This window comes from Cornus florida, unplaced genomic scaffold (genome assembly GCF_030987335.1).
Source record: "Cornus florida cultivar Cherokee Brave unplaced genomic scaffold, ASM3098733v1 CherokeeBrave_3.0.0_Hap2_Chr02, whole genome shotgun sequence".
Taxonomy (NCBI): domain Eukaryota; kingdom Viridiplantae; phylum Streptophyta; class Magnoliopsida; order Cornales; family Cornaceae; genus Cornus; species Cornus florida.
The window spans coordinates 15,276,053-15,303,185 of record NW_026775572.1 but is presented as its reverse complement, the minus strand read 5'-3'; the positions used below and the strand labels follow the sequence as shown (position 1 = coordinate 15,303,185).

Here is a 27,133-nt window from a genome sequence, read left to right as displayed (position 1 = left end):
ATAGCCCTTCTTTAACCTGTATGTTTGGATCTCCTTGTGAACTTGGGACTTGGAACATTTATGAACCTTGGATTGCCTTGTGTGATGGTTATAGACCAAAGAAATTGACGGTGTGACCTAGGTGACCTCGGGTCAAGGTAAGGACCCGGGTAACGGTCCAGACCCACGGGTTTAGGTTGTTACAAGTCTCTTAATCCATAACACCTCACAAATTCCATGAGCAATTGATCTAAACTCGGTTTCTGCGCTGCTTCTTGCTACTACATTCTATTTTTTAGTCCACCAGGTGACATGGTTACCTCCAACAAAGATGCAATAGCCAGAAGTTGACCGTCTATCAGTAACACTTCTAGCCCAATCCGCATCAGTATAGGCTTCAACTTGTAAATGCCCACGATTTTTTGACAGTAGACCTCTTCCAGGGGTCCCCTTTAGGTATTTGAGAATTCTGTAGACTACATTAAAGTGTTCTCGTCTAGATGAGTGCATGAACTGGCTAACCATGCTGACTACAAAAGCTATATCTGGACGTATATGTGACAAGTAGATCAGTCTTCCAACAAGTCTTTAATACTGCTCTCTATTCAGAACTTCTTCATCTTTAGAAGGCTGCAGCTTAAGGTTGGGCTCAATGGGTGTCTCGGCTGGTTTACATCCTAGCAGACTTGTCTCACTAAGTAAATCAAGAACATATTTACGTTGATTCACAAATATACCTTCTTTGGATCTAGCAAACTCCATTCCAAGAAAGTGTTTTAATGCACCCAAATCCTTGATCTCAAAGTCAGTTGCAAGTCTTTTTTTCAGTCTCTCTAATTTTTCATTGTCATTACTTGTCAAGACTATATCATCCACATAGACAATTAACATTGCAACCTTACCTTCTCTATTGTGTTTGTAGAATATGGTATGGTCAGCTTGGCTCTAACAGTAGCCACAATTCTTCACAGCTCTCCCAAATCTCTCAAACCAAGCTCTAGGGGACTGTTTGAGACCATATAAAGATTTTTTCAGTTTACAGATTTTATTAGGTCCTAATTTTCTCTCAAACCCAGGTGGTAGATTCATAAAGACATCCTCCTTAAGATCTCCATTTAAAAAGGCACTTTTTATATCTAACTGGTGTAATGGCCAGCTGAAATTCACAGCCAAAAATAACAAAATTCTGATTGAGTTTATCTTGGCTACAGGAGCAAAAGTTTCCTGATAATCAATTTCATAGGTCTGGGTGAACCCTTTTGCTACTAGTCTTGCCTTGTACCTCTCTATACTACCATCAGCTTTACATTTCACAGCAAAGACCCACTTGCAGCCTACTATTTTTTTCTCCTTAGGTAAATCAACTATCTCCCAAGTACTACTTCTTCTAAGTGCATTCATCTCTTCCATCACTACTAACTTCCAATTCGGATCATCAAGAGCTTCCTGAATGTTTCTCGGGACAAACAAGTGTGAGATTTTTGAGGTAAAAACCCTATGAGTATCAGAGAGTTTTTCATAAGAAAGGTATTTGGCAATGGGATATTTTGGATTTGGATATTTGATTTGAATACCTTTCCTAACAGCTATAGGAATATTAAGGTCTGATGGTTCTTGGTTAAGAGAATCAATATGAATTGAAGATGAGTTAGGAACAGAATTACTTGTGATATCTGGAGGTCCAATTCCCGGAGGTTGAGATTGATCATTTCGAAAAGGAATAGGCTGACTTTGACTTTTTTGATGAGGTATTCTCCGAGTATAAACCAGAGGCTCAGTATTGGGAACTTTTGTTCCCGGTTGTAGTGATTCTTCCCCTGTTTTAGATACAGTAATGTTTAGCACTATATGACTAGGATTCCCTTCATTGTTTTCATTGGTTTGATCACATTGTTGCTGACTTTGAATTTCGGGAATAACAATAGGATGAGGTGAAGGAGTCAAAATCACATTTGGTAAAGGAGTAGGAAATAAATCCCAAAAATGTTCTTCTATCACCTCATTCTCTTCCTGAAGAGAATTTTTAGGAAAGTATGATTTATTTTCAAAGAAAGAGACATCCATACTTATATAAAATTTTCTTGTTTGGGGATTATAGCACTTATATCCCTTTTGATTAGAAGCATACCATATGAAAACACATTTTTCAGCTCGAGGATCAAGTTTGGACAGAGTATTATTGGGTATATGAACAAAAGTTATGCAGCCAAAAACCTTTATAGGTAAATTCGAGTATATCCTTGATAATGGAAAAATTCTTTTGAAACATTCTAATGGCGTGCTATATTTTAAAACACGTGAAGGTATTCTATTAATCAAATACGAAGCTGTTAAAATAGTTTCCCCCCAAAGATATTTTGGAATATTCATTGAAAATATTATACAAAATGGATTCCTGAGTTGTAGTTTTAATTAATTACTGGTATCAGAGGATTGGAGGATTTTAGTATGGGATTTTTAATTATTATTTATTTGAGGATTTTAAAATAAGGATTTATTATTTAGTTTCATTCGGCTTGTTATTTATTTATTTATTATTCTTTTTGTATTCAAATGCTTGTTTATATACTTAATAGTTTGGTATCCCTCGGATCTGTACTCGGACTTGATCATCCTTGGTTCTAGAAACGAGGGGTATCATAGTTAAGCCCAGCAAGGAATTTGTAAATGCAATGAGCCTCCACAGTCCATTTGTAGTGATTGGCATCTTCAATGGATTTCCATTCATAATCATTAAACAGATCTATGTCCTGCCAAATGCGTTTCAATGAATTGAAATACTTGGTGATCGAGTCTTCTCCCTGCTGAATTTCACCAAGTTTTAGAGTTAATTCATAAATCTGAGACTGATTTCCCAAATAAGAGTACATCTGATTCACATTGTCCCAGAGCTCTTTGGCCGTGGAGTAACACATATAGTTGGAGTTAATATTATCGTCCATGGAGTTCACAAGCTAAGTTATCACCATTCAATTTTCTTCATCTTAGGTTACGTACGTTGGGTCCTCCGATGCTGGTACCTTCTTGTCTCCTGTCAGGTACCCGAACTTTCCCCGCCCTCTGATGTACATTCGAACGGACTGGGACCACCGTAAATAATTGTCACCATTAAGGCGAATATTGGTGATCTGAACTGAGTGAGAATCGATACTGGGGGCTTGGGTTGTCGGATTGGTTGACTGGGTTGTGATAGGCGAGGTTGACATGGAAGAAACGTCAAACATGGTTGGTCAGCGAAGAAATTGTGCAAAAAAGAAAATTAGGATTTTTTTTTTTTTCCTTTAGGGTGGCTCTGATACCATATAAACTTGAAAGGAAAGAAATATGAAATAAACATTTTCTATATATTAGCACACAATTCACAAGTTTACACGAGTTCTCTTTATAGCAGAGAATACATGCAAATAATTAGCTAGCCTAATTAATAATTTTCTAATTTATAACATTTGACCAATATTCTATTTACAGCAAAGATCCTCAAAATATTATATTTACAGCTAATAATATTTGGTAGTATTATTACCTAATCTTTCCTTTTCAACATATTATATTACTAGTAAATATTTATGATGACCAAGGATGAAAATGTAATCGGGAGGGTACATATTATATTACTAGTAAATATTTATGATGACCAAGGATGAAAATGTATTCGGGAGGGTACATATTATATTACTAGTAAATATTTATGATGACCAAGGATGAAAATGTATTCAGGAGGGGGACCCTCCTCAGCAAATTAAGCAGCCAGCCTGTGGTCTACGGTCCTAAAGTTCAATCTGGCGTCCCCCTTAAAGAGGTTTGGAACTTTACTATCAAAATTTGAAAGCAACGTAACCCTTTCAATAATTGCATTTTTGAGAACCTTATTTTAATATTGAAATATGATTTATTTTCTTCCTGTGAAAATAGTAAAAGAACACTAAAGAAATTTTCTTATGGTGCATTAATCAGTATTTTTTGGAAAGAGAGAAGATAAATTTTCAATATTCTTTAATTTCATATGGTATAAATTCTCCTTCTCAAATGGGGAGATCGAGTGTTGGAGCCTCAGTGTAGACATAATATATATGGTGGGTATGTGTATTTGCTTGAACTTTGAAAAAAAAAACAAAAACACACACACACATGTAATTAACACATACACATGGGAGAGCCGCTATGGTATGTCTACAAATAACTTGAAATTAATATTAATCATCCACAAATAAAGAGGCTATGACTAGAGCAGTAGAGAAATTCATCATAGCACAAGTTGTTGAATCAAGAAATACAAAGCTTCCCACAATCAAAATCAGCCTTTTTAAGTAGCAACCCCGATAGGAATGCAGCTAAGAATTTGTCTCTCAAAAAGTTTATCACCATCCCATCACTTTGCTGTATAAAACCCACTATATAAGCTGTGCTAATGAGCTCAAAGGCCCTCCATTTCCTTTCTTCAGCAAACTTTTTCAACCCCATCTCAATCCTCTTACATTCATCTTCTTCTTCAGCAATTTTAACCTCTGTTTCGCGACTTGACTTCTTCTTATACAAGGCTTCTGCCAAACACCTAGCTAAAACAACACCATCTTCCAACGCGACGCACCCACCCTGCCCAATGTCTGGTGTCATGGGATGGAACGCGTCGCCTGCCACGCAGACATTGCCTTTGCTTGTATTTCCCCATAATATTTCCCATGGAAGTCTGAATCTCAATGGAGAACTTATGATACTATCCAATTCAGTGATCTCAATAACAGCCTTCACTTGGTCAGGTAGTTTTCTAAGTTTGCTCAGCACAAACTCCTTCATCATTGCTGGATTCTCTTCCATCGCTTTGTCTATATATATCATTTACCAGATATGAGAATTATACCCTATGGTAGCAAAAAAATATAAGAGAATAATGATAAGTAGTTTGAAAGCCGGGTGTATCTGATTGTTTTATGTGAGTAGAGCACGATGTCATCACAATGTCATTAAATATAATGAAGTCATTCCTTTCCTAGTCACATAAATTTAGTTGGATGTGTCCGACTCTCGACCTCTGTATCACAACTCTATATATAAGAGGAAGTCGGTATATACAAAACAAAATATAATAGGTCAATTTTGGGCTGATTACTTGTTACTTGCAGTCCATATATAGATCATAACATGGATTAATGCCCATTTACATAGGGTATAGCATGAAGAGCATACCTTTGGGGGTTGGAAAGTAGATGAAGAACCAATAAATAGTATTATCATCACAGGGAATGAAACCAAATCGGACACCTTTCCCATTACACTGTGTGAATCTGGGCTCAAAGCCATGGCTTCTCTTAAATTCTGCATAGCCCCTAATTGCGGATCGACCCGCGAAAGCAGGCTTCTTGAATCCCAGCCATTTTGCCACCACTGAGTTTACTCCATCGCACCCAATCAATACCTTTCAATATTCACACATCCATGGAAAATGAGATTTTAGTAATTAATTGTCTCAAGGCTTCAATAATAATGTGTGTATAGCAAGGAAATATAGATAAAATCATGGATCCTAACTCCGAAGGAATGGTACTCAATATATTGGACAGTGGTCTAGAGGAATAGTTCTACCTAGTGATAGAAAGTGTGGAGCTTAATATTAGTGTAATAAAATTTGTGGAGAGGTTATTTTGGTATTTTTACACTTAAAAGATAGTTCCCAATTCTATAACAGTAGAGTGGAAGCCGGGTTATTTATTTTGAATTTTCTTTTTAGTCAAAAATTCATGCAACTCAGGTGTCAAAAATTCATACAACTCAAGTTGCTCCTTAAATTTTGAGTGAATCACGTTAGTCTTGTTTAATTATATCATCAACTATTAAAGAAAGAGATGGAGAAAAACTTCCTTGCTTCTATTAATGTTACCTTGACCTTCAATGCTTCTTGTTCTAATGTTTAAAATTTGAGAGCATGAACTCAATAAACTTATTATTAAGCAATCTCATAATGACATATCAAATGGGAATAGATTAAATAGTTATTCATCCTAATTAATAGTTTATAAGTATGATTAATGTGTGTAATTGTATCAATATTACCTTTGTCTTGAGGATAGTTCCATCAGCAAGATGGAGAAGCTTGAAGTAGCCTGAATCCTCAATAGAAACCACCTTGGAGGAGTACTTGATGGTGCCACTTGGCAGCTCTTTTTCAAGGGCTTCCATTAACAACATCCTCTTCACACATCTAACTTCATTGGGTGCCCCACTACAATTACATCACAACACATTCACATCATCAAACGGTCAGAAATTCAGGATACACAAAGACCAATTGGAAAAATTAAATAATTATTGTGCATGATAAATATTCTATGATTTTGCCCATGTAAAAATTAATTACCCTGCCGCATTTGTCTCAAATGACACTTCTGAAGTGGGAAGTCCAGAAGTTATAGAGTTAGTCTTTATCCTGCAATCAGATACCCACACATCAGTTTCATGCTAACAATAATAATATTACTTCTTACACATACATACATACATACATACATATATATATATACACACAACTATATATGCTAACAAATAGACTCAGAGGTATTCGTATCAGACTCTTACTTTTCATAAAAAAAATTCAAAAAAAAAATATATATATTCACTAAAAGACAAAATATATTAAAATAACACCCTAACTAATAATTTAAGTTTTTTATATTAAAATAGAAGTGTGAACAAATATAGAAGGGGTGGTCCATTAGATATCTTATGGCTATGTTTGGTATGGTGAGAACAAAAAAAAAAAAAATAACATTAATTATGAAAAAAAAGAAGAAGAGTAGAATAATTTTAATTCCCTATCGGATTTGGTTAATTAGTGAAGGAAAAGATAATAAGAAAGGAAATGATAGTATCTTAATAAATTTACTATTATACTCTCTTTAAATGATAAATTTATAATTTTTTTATTTATTTATAGATTTAACTATATAATTTATAGATTCATGGATGATGGGCCAAAAGAAAAAAAAAATATTTTTAGGGCAAATCATTTCAGCCACCCCAATTGCCTATTGTTCAAAAAATCAAAACTCGTATCTTTCAGTTTCCATTGCCCCTTGTTCCAGTTCGGGTTCACCGTTCGTAAGCTTTAGCCGCTGGCCCACTGTCTCTCAACTCTCTGCATAACTTGTATGTATGGGTTTTGTTTTAAATTTTTTTCTAAATCAACTAATCAAGGTCTGTAATTCTTATTTTGCAAACTAAAAAGTGTAATCTTGATTTACCTCTCCGTCTCTCTGTTTCCATTTCCTCTCATTTTTAAGAGGATACAAAAGTTACTATTTAAGCCTTGACAACCTTTCAACCATTTATGCCAAATACATGCAATTTTTTAATCACCCTCCATTACCTTTCCTTTCCTTTCCACCCTTTTTTCATTGCACCAAACTGACCCTAACAGAACAAACACATTACACATATATACACACAGTGACCGGCACTCACAAGTCACAACTAGCAGACTTCATTAATGTGATGGAGAAAGAGAGAGAGAGAGAGAGAGAGAGAGAGAGAGCAGTTAAGTTTACCCATAGAGCTGTTGATGTTGTTGGCGAAGGGACTGACCGATGCCGATGGCATCCAACGCCCTCCAAGCGTTGGTCCAAGTTGTAAATGCAAATCCTGTAACTCTCAAACTATCTGATGATTCCAATACTAAGCTCCGGATTCCCAGTCTGCACAAAATTAACCAATTTTGCTTTATATATATATGATTAGGTGCATATATTCATGTAGATATAAAGAATTAGTTGTATTTTGTTGGTTGGGTAGACCTGTGAAGTCCTAAGGATGTGGTAAGGCCAGCTATTCCACCTCCAACAATCACAATGTCTTCAACCACTTCCATGTTTTTGGACCTTCTTTGCTGTTATATATAGTAGTAAGTATATATATATATATATATTATACTGGCTTTTGACTATTGAGGCTTTTAATTGAGGAATGAATATATGTTTTGACCAAAGAGATTGAGGATGTGGATATACATAAGATCTATCTCAAGGAGGATGAATCTTGGTGGAAGGGGAAATTGAAGGAGCGTTTTATAGGGCTAAAGATTGGACAAAAGAACAAAGTTGATGATGTCACCGCATACGAATGTATTCGGTGCATTATTCAACTGTCTATTTGTCCAAAACTCCTTGGTTCTGGTATGGGTTTGCTGGGCCCCTGGACATTGGGCCTCATGGTTCACCCTATTGGCATATTCTTGATTTTTATATCCATTCGCAGTGGGCTTAGGCCTAGGTGCAAAGATTAACCCACTGACTAATTGGGTTGACTCTATTGAGCCCACTTCTCTAGGTTATGTCTCTTATTCAATCCTTGTGTGGGCGGATATAGAAGGGCCATCTTGTGAAGTTGAATTTATGTCATGGGTATTGGACTACTCTTAGAAGCTAAACGTCTATGTGCTCAGATTGCTGGCAGATTTTTGCAGCTTGCAATGACTCATCAAGTTAGGCAACTGCTTTGGCTGGGTACGGTGAATGGACAAGTGGATTTTGGTGGTCTAGTACGAATCTTGGCTCAAGGAGAAGGGAATGTATTTGGAGCTCTTGAGAGCATCGCTCTTGCTATAATACTTTGGCTCCATCTCGCTCTGTTTTCAATTTGCAAGTTCTATTGGCCAGGCTAATATCAAAGCCTCAGGGATTGAACTCATGTATGCTATGGTGATTGAATATTTGTATGTTGATATCCTTGTAGAAGCCAAGGAAGATTTATGTAATTTTGTTATGTGATGGTATTTTGGTTGCCAAAAAAAAAAACTTAATTTTACAACAGTAGTGGCGGACATTGATCTGTATTATATTTATATTACTAGTATATTATATTTATATCTTATGAAATTATACTAAAATATTGTATTATATTACTAGTATATATTTGACCAAGGATGAAAATGTATTCAGGAGGGGGGCCCTCTCAGCAAATCAAGCCGCCAGCCAGTGGCCTACAGTCCTAAAGTTCAATCTGTTCCCCATAAACAAGTTTGGAACTTTATGATCCAAATTTGAAAATAGGAAGGGTTTTATAATTTTAACCGTTTCTATAATTGCATTTTTGAGAATTTTGATTTATTTTTTTCCTGTAAAAATAATAAAAGAACTCTCAAGAAATTTTCTTAAGGTGCATTAATCAGTATTTTTTGAAAAGAGGGAAGATAATTTTTCAATAATCTTTAATTTCAAAGCGGAATATCATTAGCTCATATTGTATAAATTCTCCTTCTAAAGAGGTTGAGTGTTTGAAACTCGGTGTAAACATAACATATATGGTAGTATTTGCTTGAACTTTGAAAAAAAAAAAAAAAAAACATGTAATTAACACATACACATGGAAGAGGCGCCTTGGTATGTCTACAAATAACTTAAAATTAATATTAATCATCCACAAATAAAGAGGCTATGACTAGAGGAGTAGATCAATCATATGTAAAGCGGAAAGAGCAGTCAGACTGTCCTCAAGGCAGATTATCTTATTCATTTTTATTATACGGCCTATTTGATCTCAAAAGAAGCCCTGTGAAATCTTTAATAGGGACCCGGACAGAAAAGAAAAATGAATCAAGAAATACAAAGCTTCCCACAATCAAAATCAGCCCTTTTAAGTAGCAACCCTGATAGGAATGCAGCCAAGAATTTGTCTCTCAAAAAGTTTATCACCATCCCATCACTTTGCTGTATAAAACCCACCATATAAGCTGTGCTAATGAGCTCAAAGGCCCTCCATTTCCTTTCTTCAGCAAACTTTTTCAACCCCATCTCAATCCTCTTGCATTCATCTTCTTCTTCAGTAATATTTACCACGGTTTCGCGATTTGACTTCTCCTTATACAAAGCTTCTGCCAAACACCTAGCTAAAACAACACCATCTTCCAACGCGGCGCACCCACCCTGCCCAATGTCTGGTGTCATGGGGTGGAACGCGTCGCCTGCCACGCAGACATTGCCTTTGCTTGTATTTCCCCATAATATTTCCCATGGAAGTCTGAATCTCAATGTAGAACTTATGATACAATCCAATTCAGTGATCTCAACAAAAGTCTTCACTTGGTCAGGTAGTTTTCTAAGTTTGCTCAGCACAAACTCCTTCATCATTGCTGGATTGTCTTCCATCGCTTTGTCTATATATATCATTTACTAGATATGAGAATTATACCCTATGGTAGCAAAAAATATAAGAGAATAATGATAAGTAGTTTGAAAGCCGGGTGTATCTGATTGTTTTATATGAGTGGAGGATGTATCTGATTGTTTTATGTGAGTGGAGGACGATGTCATTACAATGTCATTAAATATAATGAAATAATCCCTTCCCTATTCACATAAATTTAGTTGTATGTGTCCGACTCTCGACCTCTGTATCACAACTCTATATATAAGAGGAAGTCGGTATATACAAAACAAAATGTAATAGGTCAATTTTGGGCTGATTACTTGTTACTTGCAGTCCATATATAGATCATAACATGCATTAATGCCCATTTACATAGGGTATAGCATGAAGAGCATACCTTTGGGGGTTGGAATGTAGGTGAAGAACCAATAAATAGTATTATCATCACAAGGAATGAAACCAAATCGGACACCTTTCCCATTACACTGTGTGAATCTGGGCTCAAAGCCATGGCTTCTCTTAAAATCTGCATAGCCCCTAATTGCCAATCGACCCGCGAAAGCAGGCTTCTTGAATCCCAGCCATTTTGCCACCACTGAGTTTACTCCATCGCACCCAATCAATACCTTTCAGTATTCACACATCCAAGGAAAATGAGATTTTAGTAATTAATTGTCTCAAGGCTTCAATAATAATGTGTGTGTGTATAGCAAGGAAATATAGATAAAATCATGGATTTTAAATCCAAAGGAATGGTACTCGATCAAAATATTGGACAGTGGTCAAGAGAAATAGTTCTACCTAGTGATAGGAAGTGTGGAGCTTGATATTAGTGTAATAAAATTTGTGGAGAGGTTATTTTGGTATTTTTACACTTATAAGATAGTTCCCAATTCTCTTACAATAGAGTGGCAGTCGGATTATTTATTTTGAATTTTCTTTTTAGTCAAAAATTCATGCAACTCAGGTTGCTCCTTAAACTTTGAGTGAATCAAGTTAATTTTATTTAATTATATCTTCAACTATTAAAGAAAGAGATGGAGAAAAACTTCTTTGCTTCCGTTGATGTGGTTTTGGCCTTCAATGCTTCTTGTTTTAATGTTTAAAATTTGAGAGTATGAACTCAATAAACTTATTATTAGATAATCTCATAATGACATATCATGTGAAAATAGATTAAATAGTTATTCATCATAATTAATAGTTTATAAGTACGATTAATGTGTGTAATTGTATCAATGTTACCTTTGTCTTGAGAATAGTTCCATCAGCAAGATGGAGAAGCTTGAAGTAGCCTGAATCCTCAATAGAAACAACCTTGGAGGAGTACTTGATGGTGCCACTTGGCAGCTCTTTTTCAAGGGCTTCCATTAACAACTTCCTCTTCACACATCTAACTTCATTGGGTGCCCCACTATAATTACATCACAACACATTCACATCATCAAACGGTCAGAAATTCAGGATACACAAAGACCAATTGGAAAAATTAAATAATTATTGTGCATGATAAATATTCTATGCTTTTGCCCATGTAAAAATTAATTACCCTGCCGCATTTGTCTCAAATGACACTTCTGAAGTGGGAAGTCCAGAAGTTATAGAGTAAGTGTTTCTCCTGCACTCAGATACCCACACATCAGTTTCATGCTAAGAATAATAATATTACTTCTTACACATACATACATACATACATACATATATATATACACGCACCTATATATGTTAACAATAGACACAGAGGTACCAGTATCATATTCTTACTTTTTATAGAGAAATTCAAAAAGAAAAAAATATTCACTAAAAGACAAAATATATTAAAATAAGACCCTAACTAATAATTTAAGTTTTTTATATTAGAATAGATGTGTGAAGAAATATAGAAGGGGTGGTCCACTAGTTATCTTATGGCTATGTTTGGTAAGGTGGGAACGAAAAGAAAAGATAACATTAGTTATGAGAGAAAAGAAAGAGACGATAATTTTAATTCTGTGTTTGGTTGATTAATGAAAAGAAAGATAATAAGAAAGGAAATGATAGTATCTTAATAAATTTACTATTGTACCCTAAGATAAATTTATATTTTTTTATTTATTTATAGATTTAACTATATAATTTATAGCCTCGGGCCAAAAGAAAAAAAATATATTTTTAGGGCAAATCATTTCAGCCACCCCAATCGCCTGTGGCTCCCCCCTCCCCCCCACCCTGGCGGCTACAAGAATCAGAAGTTCAAAACCCATATATTTCAGTTTATCTATCTGTATGCAAGAATCAAAAGTTCAAAACCTATTACCTATATTATCGGCATACCATTTCAGATTGTTCAAAAAATCAAAACCCATATCTTTTAGTTTCCATTGCCCGCTGTTCCAGTTCGGGTTCGCCATTCGTAAGCTTCAGCCGCTAGCCCGCTGTCTCTCAACTCTCTGCATAACTTGTATGTATGGGTTTTGTTTTAAATTTTTTTCTAAATAACTAATCAAAGTCTGTAATTCTTATTTTGCAAACTAAAAAGTGTAATCTTGATTTGCCTCTCCGTCTCTCTTTTTCTATTTCCTCCCATTTTTGAGAGGATACAAAAGTTACTATTTAAGTCTTGATAACCTTCCAACCCTTTATGCCAAACACATGCAATTTTTTAATCACCCTCTATCACCTTCCTTTTCCTTTCCGCCCTTTTCCATTGCACCAAACTGACCTAAGTGAACAAAAACATTACACATATATACACACAGTGACTGGCACTCACAAGTCACAACTAGCAGACGTCATTGATGTGATGGATAAAGAGAGAGAGAGAGAGAGAGAGCAGTTAAGTTTACCCATAGAGCTGTTGATGTTGTTGGCGAAGGGACTGACCTATGCCGATGGCATCCAACGCCCTCCAAGCGTTGGTCCAAGTTGTAAATGCAAATCCTGTAACTCTCAAACTATCTGATGATTCCAACACTAAGCTCCGGATTCCCAGCCTGCACAAAATTAACCAATTTTGCTTTATATAATATATATATGTGTGTGTGTGTGTGTGATTTAGTGCATATATTCATGTAGTACCTGTGAAGTCCTAAGGATGTGGTAAGGCCAGCTATTCCACCTCCAACAATCACAATGTCTTCAACCACTTCCATGTTTTTGGACCTTCTTTGCTGTTATATATAGTAGTAAGTATATATATATATATATATATTATACTGGCTTTTGACTATTGAGGCTTTTAATTGAGGAATGAATATATGTTTTGACCAAAGAGATGGAGGATGTGGATATACATTAGAAGATATATCTCAAGGAGGATGAATCTGGGTGGAAGGAGAAATTGAAGGAGCATTTTATAGGGCTAAAGATGGGACAAAAGAACAAAGTTGATGATGTCACCGCATACGAATGTATTCGGTGCATTATTCAACTGTCTATTTGTCCAAAACTCCTTGGCTCTGGTATGGGTTTGCTGGGCCCCTGGACATTGGGCCTCAGGTTCACCCTATTGGCATATTCTTGATTTTTATATCCATTCGCAGTGGGCTTAGGCCTAGGTGCAACTATTAACCCACTGACTGATTGGGTTGACTCTATTGAGCCAACTTCTCTAGGTTATGTCTCTTATTCAATCCTCGTGTGGGCGGATATAGAAGGGACCATCTTGTGAAGTTGAATTTATGTCATGGGTATTGGACTACTCTTAGGCCATCCGCAGTGGGCTCGCGGAAGGCCCTTTCCGCGAGCCCAATCACCTTCGGGTCTGTGCAGCGGGGTCTTTATAATGGTGGGGCCCAGATTAAGATCGCGGGCCGGCTCGCGGTATTCAGCGAGCTGGCCCGCGATCGTGATATTTTTTTTTTATTTTTTCTGGATTAAAATGGCGCCGTTTGGCTGCCTATTTTTGGGCCCTTCTTGCAACAGCTACAAACAGTAGCCAAACAGTGCCTTAAGTAGATATTTTTTATAAAAAAAAAACCTTAAAATAGGTTATTTAGAGATACTTTTTTTGGGAAAAAAATAAAATAAAATTCATTAAATAAAAAACATATTGTTTAGGCATTGTTTGTTCAAAAAAAAATTTGGGCCAAAAATATATTAAAAAACCTTCTTCTTTTTTTTTTTTTTTGTTTTTTCCCTTAAATTTTGTTTTTTTTTTTAAAAAAAAATTTACTTTAAATTGTAATCCTTATTTTCTTATTCCAATTCATTATTTTTAATCCTTATTTTGTAATCCTTAAAACAAAAATTATTTGGGCCAAAAATAAATTCAAAAAGCTTTTTTTTTTTCTTAAAATTTGTTTTTTTTTTTTTTTTTTGTTTTTGCTTTAAATTGTAATCCTTATTTTCTTATTCCAATTGATTATTTTTAATCCTTAATTTGTAATCCTTATTTTGTAATCCTTATAGTTGAAATTTATTTGGGCCAAAAATAAATTCAAAAAGCTTTTATTTTTTTTGGTTTTTTGCCTTAAATTTTTTTTTTTTTTTTTTTGGTTTAAATTGTAATCCTTATTTTCTTATTCCAATTCATTATTTTTAATCCTTATTTTGTAATCCTTATTTATTTGGGCCAAAAATAAATAAATAAAACTTTTTTTTAACACTTTTTGTAAAAAAAAATAAATAAAAATTACAAATTCTTCTACTTATTCCCATAGAATTTTCTAATACTTATTTTCTTATTCCAATTCATTATTTTTAATCTTAAAAAACCATTACATAATAAAAATTCTAGTACACGAAATGTCATAACATCTTAAAAGCAAATAAAATGCAACATAAATTAAACATCTTCATCAGCAGAGCGGTTCCACAAATTTTCCATCAAATCATTCCTCAACCGCGTATTTGTCTCTCTATTACGAATCTGAAGTTGGTGAGAGGATATGTGTGTCGCTAAAACTGATGGGCATCGACTTAAAGTGGGAATTGGGATTACATCCTCCGGTGGCGGACTCTATCTTCCAACATTTGCATGACGCTCATCTTCAATGATCATATTGTAAAGGATGATGCACGTTTTCATTATGAGGTGCAAGTCATCTTTCTCCCAGTAACGCACTGGTCCTTGCGTTATTGCTCACTTGATCTGCAATACCCCAAAAACCCGTTCCACATCTTTTCTTGCTGCCTCTCGTCGTTGAGCAAATAATTTTTCTTTTGTAGTGGTTGGGTGCGGGATGGTCTACATCAAAGTTGCCCACTTATAGTATATACCATCAGATAGGTAATACCTCATTCTATAGTGATGTCCATTCACTACATAATTAACCGAAGGTAATTGGCCATTGATGATGCCGTTGAATACCGAGGAATGATCCAACACATTTATATCATTGTGTGAACCCGGCATTCCTAGGAATGCATGCCAGATCCACAAATCTTGTGAGGCAACTACTTCCAATACGAGAGTATTCTTACCAGATCGTCCTCTATGTGTGCCTTGCCACTCCACTGGGCAATTCTTCCACTCCCAGTGCATACAGTCGATAGAATCAAGCATACCCGGAAAACCTCTCTACTCCCTTTCTTCAAGCAACCGTGCTATGTCGGCTTCGTTGGGTGGGCGCATATACTCCTCTGCATACACAGCAACAATAACATTACAAAATGCCTTCAAGCATTTAATGGCAGTGCTCTCGCCGATTTTAATATACTCATCATAGTGATCGGCTGCACAACCATATGCGAGTATACGAACAGCAGTTGTCATCTTCTGTATAGAAAACAACCCCAAACGACCAGTTGCATCCTTTTTTTGGACAAAATAGTCATCATAAGCTTAGACATCATTAAGGATACGAAGAAAAAGTTCTTGTCGCATCCTCCGTTGGATATGTGCAATTCTCGTTGAAGGAGTCTTTCATTAGCTGATAGTGGCTTCCCTCTCGGTCATGATGAATGTACCGCTTCTTTTTACGAACTTGAAATACTTGTTCGACTATCTCTGGCCTCACCGAATTCATAATCTTATAGAATTCGTCTTGATCCTGTTGAATCAACGCCCCAAAAGGATCACCTTCCGAAGAGGATAACGAGGAAGATGAAGAATTAGAGTCTGCCAAAGGAAAAGCTTGTGATGACTAAGCCATTCGAATTTCGAAATTGAAAAAGATGGATAATGATATTTTGCTACAATGGAGAGAGATGATTATAGTGATGATTTTCAAATGAGCAAATGAGTTTCATTATATAAGATGAAAATATAGCAGTTTAAAATTCAAATTTTAAAAATATAGCCGTTACAAATTCAAATTTTAAAAATATTGTCGATAAAAATTCAAATTTTAAAAATATAGCCGTTACAAATATAGCGGTTAAAAATTCAATTTTTAAAAATATAGCCATTTAGGAAAAGTAAAAAAAAAATTAATAATTTTAATTTTTTATTATTATTATTTTTGGAGAGCGAAAATTCGGAGAGCCTAATAGGCTGCATGTTTTTAGAGAGCGAAAACTGCTGAAGTGGCTCTTGGAATTGCTGATGTGGCTCTTGGAAAAGGTGATGTAGCGTTTTTAGAGAGTCAAAATTCGAAGAGACTGGTGCGAATGCTCTTAGAGGCTAAATATCGATGTGCTCAGATTGCTGGCAGATTTTTGCAGCTTGCAATGACTCATCAAGTTAGGCAACCGCTTTGGCTGGGTACGGTGAATGGACAAGTGGACATTGGTGGTCTAGTACGAATCTTGGCTCAAGGAGAAGGGGATGTATTTGGAGCTCCTGAGAGCATCGCTCTTGCTATAATATTTTGGCTCCATCTCGCTCTATTTTCAATTTGCAAGTTCTATCGGCCAGGCTAATATCAAAGCCTCAGGGATTGAACTCATGTATGCTATGGTGATTGAATATTTGTATGTTGATATCCTTGCAGTAACCAAGGAAGATTTATGTAATTTTGTTATGTAATGGTATTTTGGTTGCCAAAAAAAAAAAAAAAAAATCTTAATTTTACAACAGTAGTGGCGGACATTGATATGTATTATACTTATATTACTAGTATATTATATTTATATCTTATGAAATTATATTAAAATATTGTATTATATTACTAGTATATATTTGTGATGACCAAGGATGAAAATGTATTCAGGAGGGGGAACCTCTAAGCAAATCAAGCAGCCAGCCAGTGGCCTACAGTCCTAAAGTTCAATCTGTCCCCCATAAACTAGTTTGGAACTTTATGATCAAAATTTGAAAGTAAGAAGGGTTTTAAAATTTTAACCGTATCTATAATTGCATTTTTGAGAATCTTGATTTATTTTTTTCCTGTAAAAATAATAAAGAACTCTCGAGAAATTTTTTTAGGATGCGTTAATCAGTATTTTTTGGAAAGAGGAAAGATAATTTTTCAATAATCTTTAATTTCAAAGCGGAATATCATTAGCTCATATTGTATAAATTCTCCTTCTAAAGAGATTGAGTGTTTGAAACTCGGTATAGACATAACATATATAGTAATATTTGCTTGAATAAAAAATAAAATAAAATAAATAAATAAATAACAGGTAATTAACACATACATATGGAAGAGGCGCCATGGTATGTCTACAAATAACTTAAGATTAATATTAATCATCCACAAATAAAGAGGCTATGACTAGACGAGTAGATCAATCATGTGTAAAGCGGAAAGACCAGTCAGACTGTCCTCAAGGCAGATTACCTTATTCATTTTTATTATACGGCCTATTTGATCTCAAAAGAAGCCCTATGAAATCTTTAATAGGGACCTGGACAGAAAAGCAAAACAAAAAGAAAAATGAATCAAGAAATACAAAGCTTCCCACAATCAAAATCAGCCCTTTTAAGTAGCAACCTCGATAGGAATGCAGCCAATACTTTGTCTCTCAAAAAGCTTATCACCATCCCATCATTTTGCAGTATAAAACCCACCATATAAGCTGTGCTAATGAGCTTAAAGGCCCTCCATTTCCTTTCTTCAGCAAACTTCTTCAACCCCATCTCAATCCTCTCACGTTCATCTTCCTCTTCAGCAATTTTAACCTCTGTTCGGCGACTTGACTTCCTCTTACACAAGGCTTCTGCCAAACACCTAGCTAAAACAACACCATCTTCCAACGCGGCGCACCCACCCTGCCCAATGTCTGGTGTCATGGGATGGAACGCGTCGCCTGCCACGCAGACATTACCTTTGCTTGTATTTCCCCATAATATTTCCCATGGAAGTCTGAATCTCAATGGAGAATTTATGATACTATCCAATTCAGTGACCTCAACAACAGCCTTCACTTGGTCAGGTAGTTTTTCAAGTTTGCTCAGCACAAACTCCTTCATCATTGATGGGTTCTCTTCCATCTCTTTGTCTATATGTATCATTTACCAGATATGAAAATTATACACTATGGTATCAAAAAAATATAAGGGAATAATGATAAGTAGCTCGAAAGTGCATCTGATTGTTTTATGTGAGTAGAGGACGATGTCATCACAATGTCATTAAATATAATGAAGTCATCCCTTCCCTACTTACAAAAATTTAATTGGATGTGTCCGAATCTCGACCTCTGTATCACAACTCTCTATATAAGAGGAAGTCAGTCTATACAAAACAAAATGTAATAGGTCAATTTTGGGCTGATTACTTGTTACTTGCAGTCCATATAAAGATCATAACATGCATTAATGCCCATTTACATAGGGTATAGCATGAAGAGCATACCTTTGGGGGTTGGAATGTAGGTGCAGAACCAATCAATAGTGTTATCATCACAGGGAAGGAAACCAATTCGGACACCTTTCCCAGCACACTGTATGAATCTGGGCTCAAAGTCATGGCTTGTCTTAAAATCTGCATAGCCCCTAATTGCGGATCGACCCACGAAAGCAGGCTTCTTGAATCCCAGCCATTTTGCCACCACTGAGTTTACTCCGTCGCACCCAATCAGGACCTTTCATTCACACATCCATGGAAAATGAGATTTTAGTAATTAATCGTCTCAAATCTTCAGTAATAATATATGTGTGTGTGTGTGTGTAGCAAGGAAATATAGATAAAATCATGGATCCTAACTCCAAAGGAATGGTACTCAAAATATACATATGTGAACCCATCACTCAGTAATAATGTATGTGTGTGTGTGGACAGTGGTATAAAGGAATAGTTACCTAGTGAGTAGTGATAGGAAGTGTGGAGCTTGATATTACTGTAATCAAATTTGCGGATTGTTTTGGAGGTTATTTTGTTATTTTTACACTTACAAGTAGTTCCCAATTCTATAACAATACAGTGGAATCCGGATTATTTATTTTGAATTTTCTTTTTAGTCAAAAATTCATGTAACTCAGATTGTTCCTTAAATTTTGAGTGAATCGCGTGAATCTTGTTTAATTATATCTTCAACTATTGGACAAAGAGATGGAGAAAAACTTCTTTGCTTCTGTTGATGTGGCCCTAGGCCTTCAATACTTCTTGTTCTAATGTTTGAAATTTGAGAGCATGAACTCAATAAACTTCTTATTAGACAATCTCATAATGACATATACAGTGAAAATAGATTAAATAGTTATTCATCATAATTAATAGTTTATAAGTATGATTAATGTGTGTAATTGTATCAATATTTACCTTTGCCTTGAGAATAGTTCCATCAGCAAGATGGAGAAGCTTGAAGTAGCCTGAATCCTCAATAGAAACCACCTTGGAGGAGTACTTGACGGTGCCACTTGGCAGCTCTTTTTCAAGGGTTTCCACTAACAACTTCCTCTTCACACATCTAACTTCATTGGGTGCCCCACTATAATTACATCACAACACATTCACATCATCAAACGGTCAGAAATTCAGGATACAGAAAGACCAATTGGAAAAATTAAATAATTATTGAACATGATAAATATTCTATGATTTTGCTTATGTAAAAATTAATTACCCTGCCCCTTTGGTCTCAAATGACACTTCTGAAGTGGGAAGTCCAGAAGTTATAGAGTTGGTCTTTATCCTGCACTCAGATAACCAGACATCAGTTTCATGCTAACAAAAATATTACTTGTTACACACATACGTATGTATATAAACATACTAATACTTATATATCTCAACAGTAAATTTAACGATATTAAATTTTTACTTCTTTAAAAAAAATTAAAAAATATTAAAATAACACCCTCGCTAATAATTTAAGCCATTTATTTTAGAACAGACGGGTGAACAAATGTAGAGACCTTATAAAGAAGGAGGGTGGTCCATTCGTTATCTAACGTGAACACATTACACATATAAACACACAGTGACTGGCACTCACAAGTCACAACAAGCAGACGTCATTAATGTGACGGAGAAAGAGCGAGAGAGAGAGAGAGCAGTTAATTTTACCCATAGAGCAGTTGATGTTGCTGGCGAAGGGACTGACCGATGCCGATGGCATCCAACGCCCTCCAAGCGTTGGTCCAAGTTGTAAATGCAAATCCTGTAACTCTCAAACTATCTGATGATTCCAACACTATGCTCCGGATTCCCAGCCTGCACAAAATTAACCAATTTTGCTTTATATAATATATATGTGTGTGTGTGTGTGTGTGATTTAGTGCATATATTCATGTAGTACCTGTGAAGTCCTAAGGATGTGGTAAGGCCAGCTATTCCACCTCCAACAATCACAATGTCTTCAACCACTTCCATGTTCTTGGACCTTCTTTGTGTTATATATATAATACAGGCTTTTTATTATTGAGGCTTTTGATTGAGGAATGAATATATGTTATGACCAAAAGAGATTGAGGATGATGGATATATATAAGAAGACATATCTTGAGGAGGATGGAGAAGTGAAGCTAATGAACTTTTTATAAAGCTAAAGATGGGACAAGAGAACAAAGATGATGATGTCACCACATACATATCTATTTGGTGCAGTAATTCATTCAATTGCCTATTTGTCAAAACTCTTGGAGGTAATCGTAATTTGAAACAGCAGCCGGACAAGGATATGTATTATATTTAGAATTAAATTAAAATATTGTATTAGTACTATCCTAATGTTACAATTATATCTCTCTCACCATAATTCATAATTTTATAATCCGCTGCAAGTTGGCCAGCAGAGGCCCTCCGCCACTAGCATGCATACAACACTAAAGTTCAATCTGGCCTCCGACAGCCGCCTTTCTATCTTTTTCTAATCCTTTATAATTAAATAATAATGTTTTTTTAAATGAAAGAAAGATTCAATAATATATGTTTTTTTTTCTTATTATTTTTCTTTTTTGCTTTATTTCTATTTTACAATGGTGTTTTTACTGGGCAGTAAGCGCCCACCAACACACCCACCTTTTCCGACTGACGATGGAACTTAACTACGGATACACACTTTATAATGAACCAAACTGAAAGCATCGAGCTAATGCCTCAGTCGTGTTCAAGCACCACACAAAGTCCAAAAAAATTTATATTACCTGCTCGCACTAAAGATGATATATAACAATTTGGTGAATTATGATTATAATTTGGTTACTCTAAGAGGACCCAAGAGTTGTGTGATTTTCCTCTGCAATCCTGCTCAGTCCCACTGCTATCGATGGCATGCTTAGTTATATAATAAACATCACTCTCTAGAAACCATTGTCACTTTTACACAACTCTCATTTCTATGAGAGTTGCACGGATCGGACTTCATGGATTAAAAAATCTCAATTAGGTTAAACCCACTTGCGGAACGAACACACAAGTAAGGCTGCAACTTGGGCGGGCTAACCCAAGCCCAATCCAAAATTTTGGAGAAAAAAAAAAAAAAACTCAAACCGTCAACCAGACTCAACCCGTCTGAAAATATTCTGTCTGGGTTATGACCATAACCCATATTCAGTACAATTCGGGCTAACCCAACCCAACCCGCTTCGAATTGAGGCTGGGTTGAGACTGAGCTGGATTGGGGCAGCCCAAGTTGCAACCCTACACACAAGTCAACATCAAGTACATGCTGGTATTATACATATGTATAATACCATAAGGAGGATGGAGAAAGTGAAGCCAAAGAACTTATGGAGAAAGTGAAGCCAAAGAACTTTTTATAAGGGAAATTTACATATAAGTAGTAGCAAGAAAGGTATATTACCTATAAAAGAACGTAGTTTGCATATTTACCCTAACATAAACTAAAAGTCAAAGTATTTTATTTGAACTCTTTAGTACGTTAAATTTATATTTTCACCCCTAGAAGTTTACTTTATGCACGATTTACCCAAAGAACAACTTGTGCAAGTTTTAGAATTTTGCTAAATAGCACTTAGGAACTGCTACATAACACTAGAATTAGGAGACACAACGCGTAGTCTACAACGAAGAATAGATGAACTTAGATCTAAAATTCTCTTAATACATAATATTTTAGAAGCTAGACGGCAACGATTTTAGTTTATAAATAAAATAGACTTTAATAATTTAGATAACTCTATAAAATGACTAGGAGAGAATCTTGATTATATTAAAGAACAAGTAGTACAGAATTCTAGTCCAAATAATTTGGATAACGAGATAATATTAGTCGCAATTAAATATATCAATAGTGATATTAAAAATATTGCTAAAAATCAAAAAAAAATTATAGACTACTTAAAATCCCTTAAAACCGATATCCAGAGGTTATTACAATAGTTTTGTGAGCACTAATAATCCTGATTATTTAAGTGCGTTAGCTGAACTTTACAAAATTGATAAAGAACCCATAGGATTTACAAGTTTTAAAACAGACGTGCAATCAACTAATATACATATTAGACAAAATAATTTTTTAATCTAGTTATTACTACAATTATCTGATAAAGTTAATAAACTTGAAGAGGAAATAGAAGTGATACAAGAAAGTATTCCCAGAGAATCCTCTAAAGAATTATTTGAATTATCAAATAAAATAAAGGATATAAAATTGTCAAATCAATACTCACCTGTAACCACCAAGCGAGTAAATTTGTTACAACCTCATAAACAAATATTACAATGGCCATTATCCTTAGAAAAGCCAAAGAAATAATGAGAGTAGAAAATTTATATGATAATGAACATGATGCTAAAAAATATATAGAACACGAAATGAAGAAGGTAAAAAATAAAGTTAATCCTTATTCCAATAATTTATTAGATTTTCAGAGTAAGATATATAATCATTTTAGCCAAAGAAAAATAAGTGCAGTTAACAATCAAGTTATTTTAGACCTTATAACACCCGAAGCATGTCAAGAATTAAATGATAATAATTTAGAACTCATGCATTTAGGCGTCATAATGATAGGATTAGTAGAATTAAACAGAGCAGAAATAGGAACTCGAGCACTTGCTTATATTTATAATGACCGATGGAATAACCATCAACAAGCACAAATAGCAAGCGCCGAAATAGATTTAGCCGACAATGCAGCAATAGTAGGATGTTTTCCCAATTACACAATGACTACTAGAGAATTCAGTAAACATATTAAGATAGTCATATCCACAAAAGGATACAATATGACAGGACAATTTGGTATCAGACTTCGGTCGACAAAAAGATCAGATATATAGATTTTATTTAGCCAGACAGTGTAGATTTTAAAATTTTCTTGAATCCAACCAGTACAAACAGCCTTAGAATTAAATTGGCAATTTCTTCTGTGAGTTGACTCGAACTGTTGGCTTGTTGGCTCGTTCTTGCCGGTGTTCAGGCATTTTTACAGGGTGTTATCAGAGTCGACAATGCAGCAATAGTAGGATGTATTCTGTTATACCTATTTTTTCCTACGATTTATACAAACAGGAAACTCGACTCAAACTGTTGGCTTGTTGGCCCGTTCTTGCCAGTACTGATGCATATTTGGCCCGCATACACAGAGATAACAGCCCACAACTTTACTAAAGCTTCATCTGGTACTAAATGTTTTTGAATTATGTTTTTAGATGCTCCAATATCAAGTATGGCTTAGGTTTGATAGTCATATCCACAAAATGATACAATATAACAGGACAATTCTGGTACTAAATGCTTTTGAATTATGTTTTTAAATTGTACTCTAAAGCCTATAGTCAAGTTAACTCAAGCTACAACAAATAGTTATAACGGGTTCTCTTGGGTGGACTATTGTTTCTGAGGTAATTTTTGATATCAACCCATTCCTTGATACCATCAGACTTGACTTCTTGAAGGATTAGATCTTTGATGTCATCAAAAAAAAGTTCAACTTGTTGTCTCAAGATTTCTCTGTAGGTTAGAGAGAACATGGGTAATAACCTGGCATACTTGGTTTGTACCTGCAAAAATTGAACTTTTTGAAGATTTTCATCTTCATCAGTCCTTTGTTCAGAAATAGTTAGTTCTGTGGGTTTTGCTGTCGTTTTTTGATAAGCTAGATTTAACTTTTTATAATGAGATATAAGAGTCTCATGTTCTTACCGTAGACTCTAATATACTTTATTAGATAATATAAAATATTCACTTAAAGTATTTAGATTTCTAACGAGGGTTCTATCGGGGTTGTTTCTAGAAAACCAAATATTATCTAAAATAAGTTTTTAGTCAGGAAAAAGATTATATCTAGCGCGGAACTGTTGAGCTGGGTTTTGGATAATCAAAAGAGGATTAGAAGTGTCTGGTATAAGGCTATTGCTGTTATTGCTCTTGATTTCCATTCCTGCAAAATTTAACAATCAATTAGTAAACGGGATAGAATATCTGCTAAATAATTGTCTTTTCTTTTGACATGCTCAAATATGAGTTTAAAACCTCTTCCAGTAATACAGTCAATAAAGAAAATCCATTTTTTTGCAGACATCCGTTATTACTTTGCTTTGTTTGTAAATTTAACTATTTTATCACAATCTATTCTTATAAGAAATTCTTTATCAAGAAATATCTGAAATTTTTCTATAGAGTTGGTCACTCCTAAAAATTTTAGATCTGTTGAGGGTAAAGTAGATTGTGCTTTATTAAAAGTTCCGCTAGTATGGCGACAAATTTGTTCTGCATCTCGAGAAAATTCTTTTGTAAGTCTTTGAAGAAGTAAACCTCCCATCCTTGAGCTGATGCGTCTGTCTGGATTATTTTATAACTATTTTCAAGTGGGAGTTGTAAGGGTTCTAACTGGGTGACTAGAGATTTGATTTTCTTAACTAATTCTATGTCTTGAGTATTAAAATATTTTTGTCCATGCTTACCTAGTTTTGAATAAAATGGTCCAACTAGCTATCCTAATTTAGGAATAAAATTGCGACCATAATTTAATAGTCCTAAAAATGCTTGTAGTAATTTAGTTTCTTTTATTTTATCTAGAAAGTCTAAAATCTTCTTAACAATATGAGATTATAATTCTACTTTTCCGTTCTTTATGTATAAACCTAAAAACTCAATGTCTTGTTTTTCTAATATCATTATTTTACTACTTATAATGAGTCCTTATCTTATGAATTCGTTGAATATAACTTCAAGATGTTTTCTATGCTCTTCTTTAGTTTGACTAAAGATTAGAATATTGTCGATGTAAACACAACAGAATTTTGAGTGTTTATTAAATATGGTATCTATTTTTCGCTGGAACTCCTGTGATACATTTTTTAATCCAAAAGGCATAACAAACCATTCATAATGTCCCTCAGGACATGTAAATACAGTCTATTCAATAGATTCGTCAGCCATACGGATTTGCCAAAATCCTGATTTACAGTCAAATTTAGAAAATTATTTTCTATCTTGTATTCAATTTAATAAAACATCTTTATTAGGAATTTTATAACTGTCATTATATGTGTTATCATTTAATCTTTTATAATTCATAACCATACGAATTTTTTCTCTTTTTATTTCGGTATGATTTCTAACAATAAAAACTGGACTCCTATGTCTACTATTACTTTTTCGTATTACTTTTAGCAATAAAAGTTCTTTAATTTGTGTTTGGAATTCTTACTGATCATATAAGGTATGAGGATTATCTTGTGTTTTTATAGTTATGAAAGGATTTATTATATTTAATTTGGCTTAAATTTTATTTTTGTACCAGTGTTTTTGGGGATCTTTTCCTAATATTTCAGTAGTTTCAGCTAGTCTTATAAGATTATCAATGTGTAATTTGAAATTTTTTAATATAACTTTATTATTAAGTAAAATCTTGGGTTCATCTGAGTGACTAAGAAACATTAAAGCTTCAGAAAAATCTTCTAAAAATTCTGTTACATCAAATAAATTTTCTGTAGTTTCTTCTGTCATAGGTAAAGTATTATCCTAAGTAATAACTCCTTTTTCTTTCTGATGAATATAAGGAGGGTAAGATGGAATAAATGTTCCTTTTTTAAAGAACTGTAAACCTGTAGGTGTATACATAAGTCCTCCGGTGAGTGAATTTATAAAATTTAATCTTAAGATAAAATCATAAGTGCTAGAAATATTATTAACTACATAAGTTTGAGGTAAGACAAACTATTCATTATTAATTAATATAGGAATGTTTTGGACACAATGGGTTATTGGAAGTTTTTCATTATTATACTGGCTCATGTTAACATTATAATTTAACTTTACTAAAGTTTTGTCTGGTACTAAATGTTTTTGAATTATACTTTTGGATGCTCTAGTATCAAGCATGGCTGAGGTTTGAACTAATTTTTCTCTAAATTCTAATGTGACCGGAATTGAATTAGACTAGATGGTATATATATTGAATTTATAGATTCGACTAGAATATCTTCTTACTTGCCTTCATATTTTGTATAGCAATCATGACATAATAAAGTTTTACAATGGTTTTCACAGTAACGACCCTTTTTAATAAATTTATTGCACTGTTTATAATTATAGGAAGAAAATTGAAAACTAACTAACCTATACTGACATGATAGATTACTTATAGTATAAACGAAATCTTCCATTCAATGTTATTATACGTGTAGACAAATAGATTTTCCACCCCAATATGGTTGTATGCCTCAGAAAAATTATAATTATAAGCGTAATAAACCTAAAAAATATAATCTACGCAAAAGTAAGACCTACAAAAACTATCGTAATAAAAAACCTTATGTCAAAACTAACCCTAGGCAATTTAGAAAGTGGCCTTGGT

The 27,133-nt window shown here is 34.4% G+C and overlaps 3 protein-coding genes across 3 annotated transcripts; all 3 read right to left on the bottom strand.

The window, feature by feature from the left end:
- Positions 1 to 4,146: 4,146 nt before the first annotated feature.
- LOC132293830 (monooxygenase 2-like) lies at positions 4,147 to 8,006 on the bottom strand. Its single transcript, XM_059791466.1, has 6 exons — positions 7,764 to 8,006; positions 7,518 to 7,664; positions 6,332 to 6,400; positions 6,028 to 6,196; positions 5,164 to 5,392; positions 4,147 to 4,802 (listed from the first exon to the last, which is right to left on the bottom strand). The coding sequence occupies exons 1-6, from the start codon at positions 7,835 to 7,837 to the stop codon at positions 4,243 to 4,245; spliced, it is 1,248 nt and encodes a 415-aa protein (XP_059647449.1). The 5' UTR covers positions 7,838 to 8,006; the 3' UTR covers positions 4,147 to 4,242.
- A 1,446-nt stretch (positions 8,007 to 9,452) lies between these two features.
- On the bottom strand, positions 9,453 to 13,407 carry LOC132293829 (monooxygenase 2-like). The gene is made up of 6 exons (XM_059791465.1): positions 13,171 to 13,407; positions 12,939 to 13,085; positions 11,663 to 11,731; positions 11,359 to 11,527; positions 10,511 to 10,739; positions 9,453 to 10,120 (listed from the first exon to the last, which is right to left on the bottom strand). Exons 1-6 carry the CDS (start codon positions 13,242 to 13,244, stop codon positions 9,561 to 9,563), a joined length of 1,248 nt encoding a protein of 415 aa, XP_059647448.1. The 5' UTR covers positions 13,245 to 13,407; the 3' UTR covers positions 9,453 to 9,560.
- A 4,047-nt stretch (positions 13,408 to 17,454) lies between these two features.
- Positions 17,455 to 20,789, bottom strand: LOC132295696 (monooxygenase 2-like). The gene is made up of 6 exons (XM_059793989.1): positions 20,662 to 20,789; positions 20,430 to 20,576; positions 19,984 to 20,055; positions 19,683 to 19,851; positions 18,777 to 19,005; positions 17,455 to 18,420 (listed from the first exon to the last, which is right to left on the bottom strand). Exons 1-6 carry the CDS (start codon positions 20,733 to 20,735, stop codon positions 17,861 to 17,863), a joined length of 1,251 nt encoding a protein of 416 aa, XP_059649972.1. The 5' UTR covers positions 20,736 to 20,789; the 3' UTR covers positions 17,455 to 17,860.
- Positions 20,790 to 27,133: the final 6,344 nt, after the last annotated feature.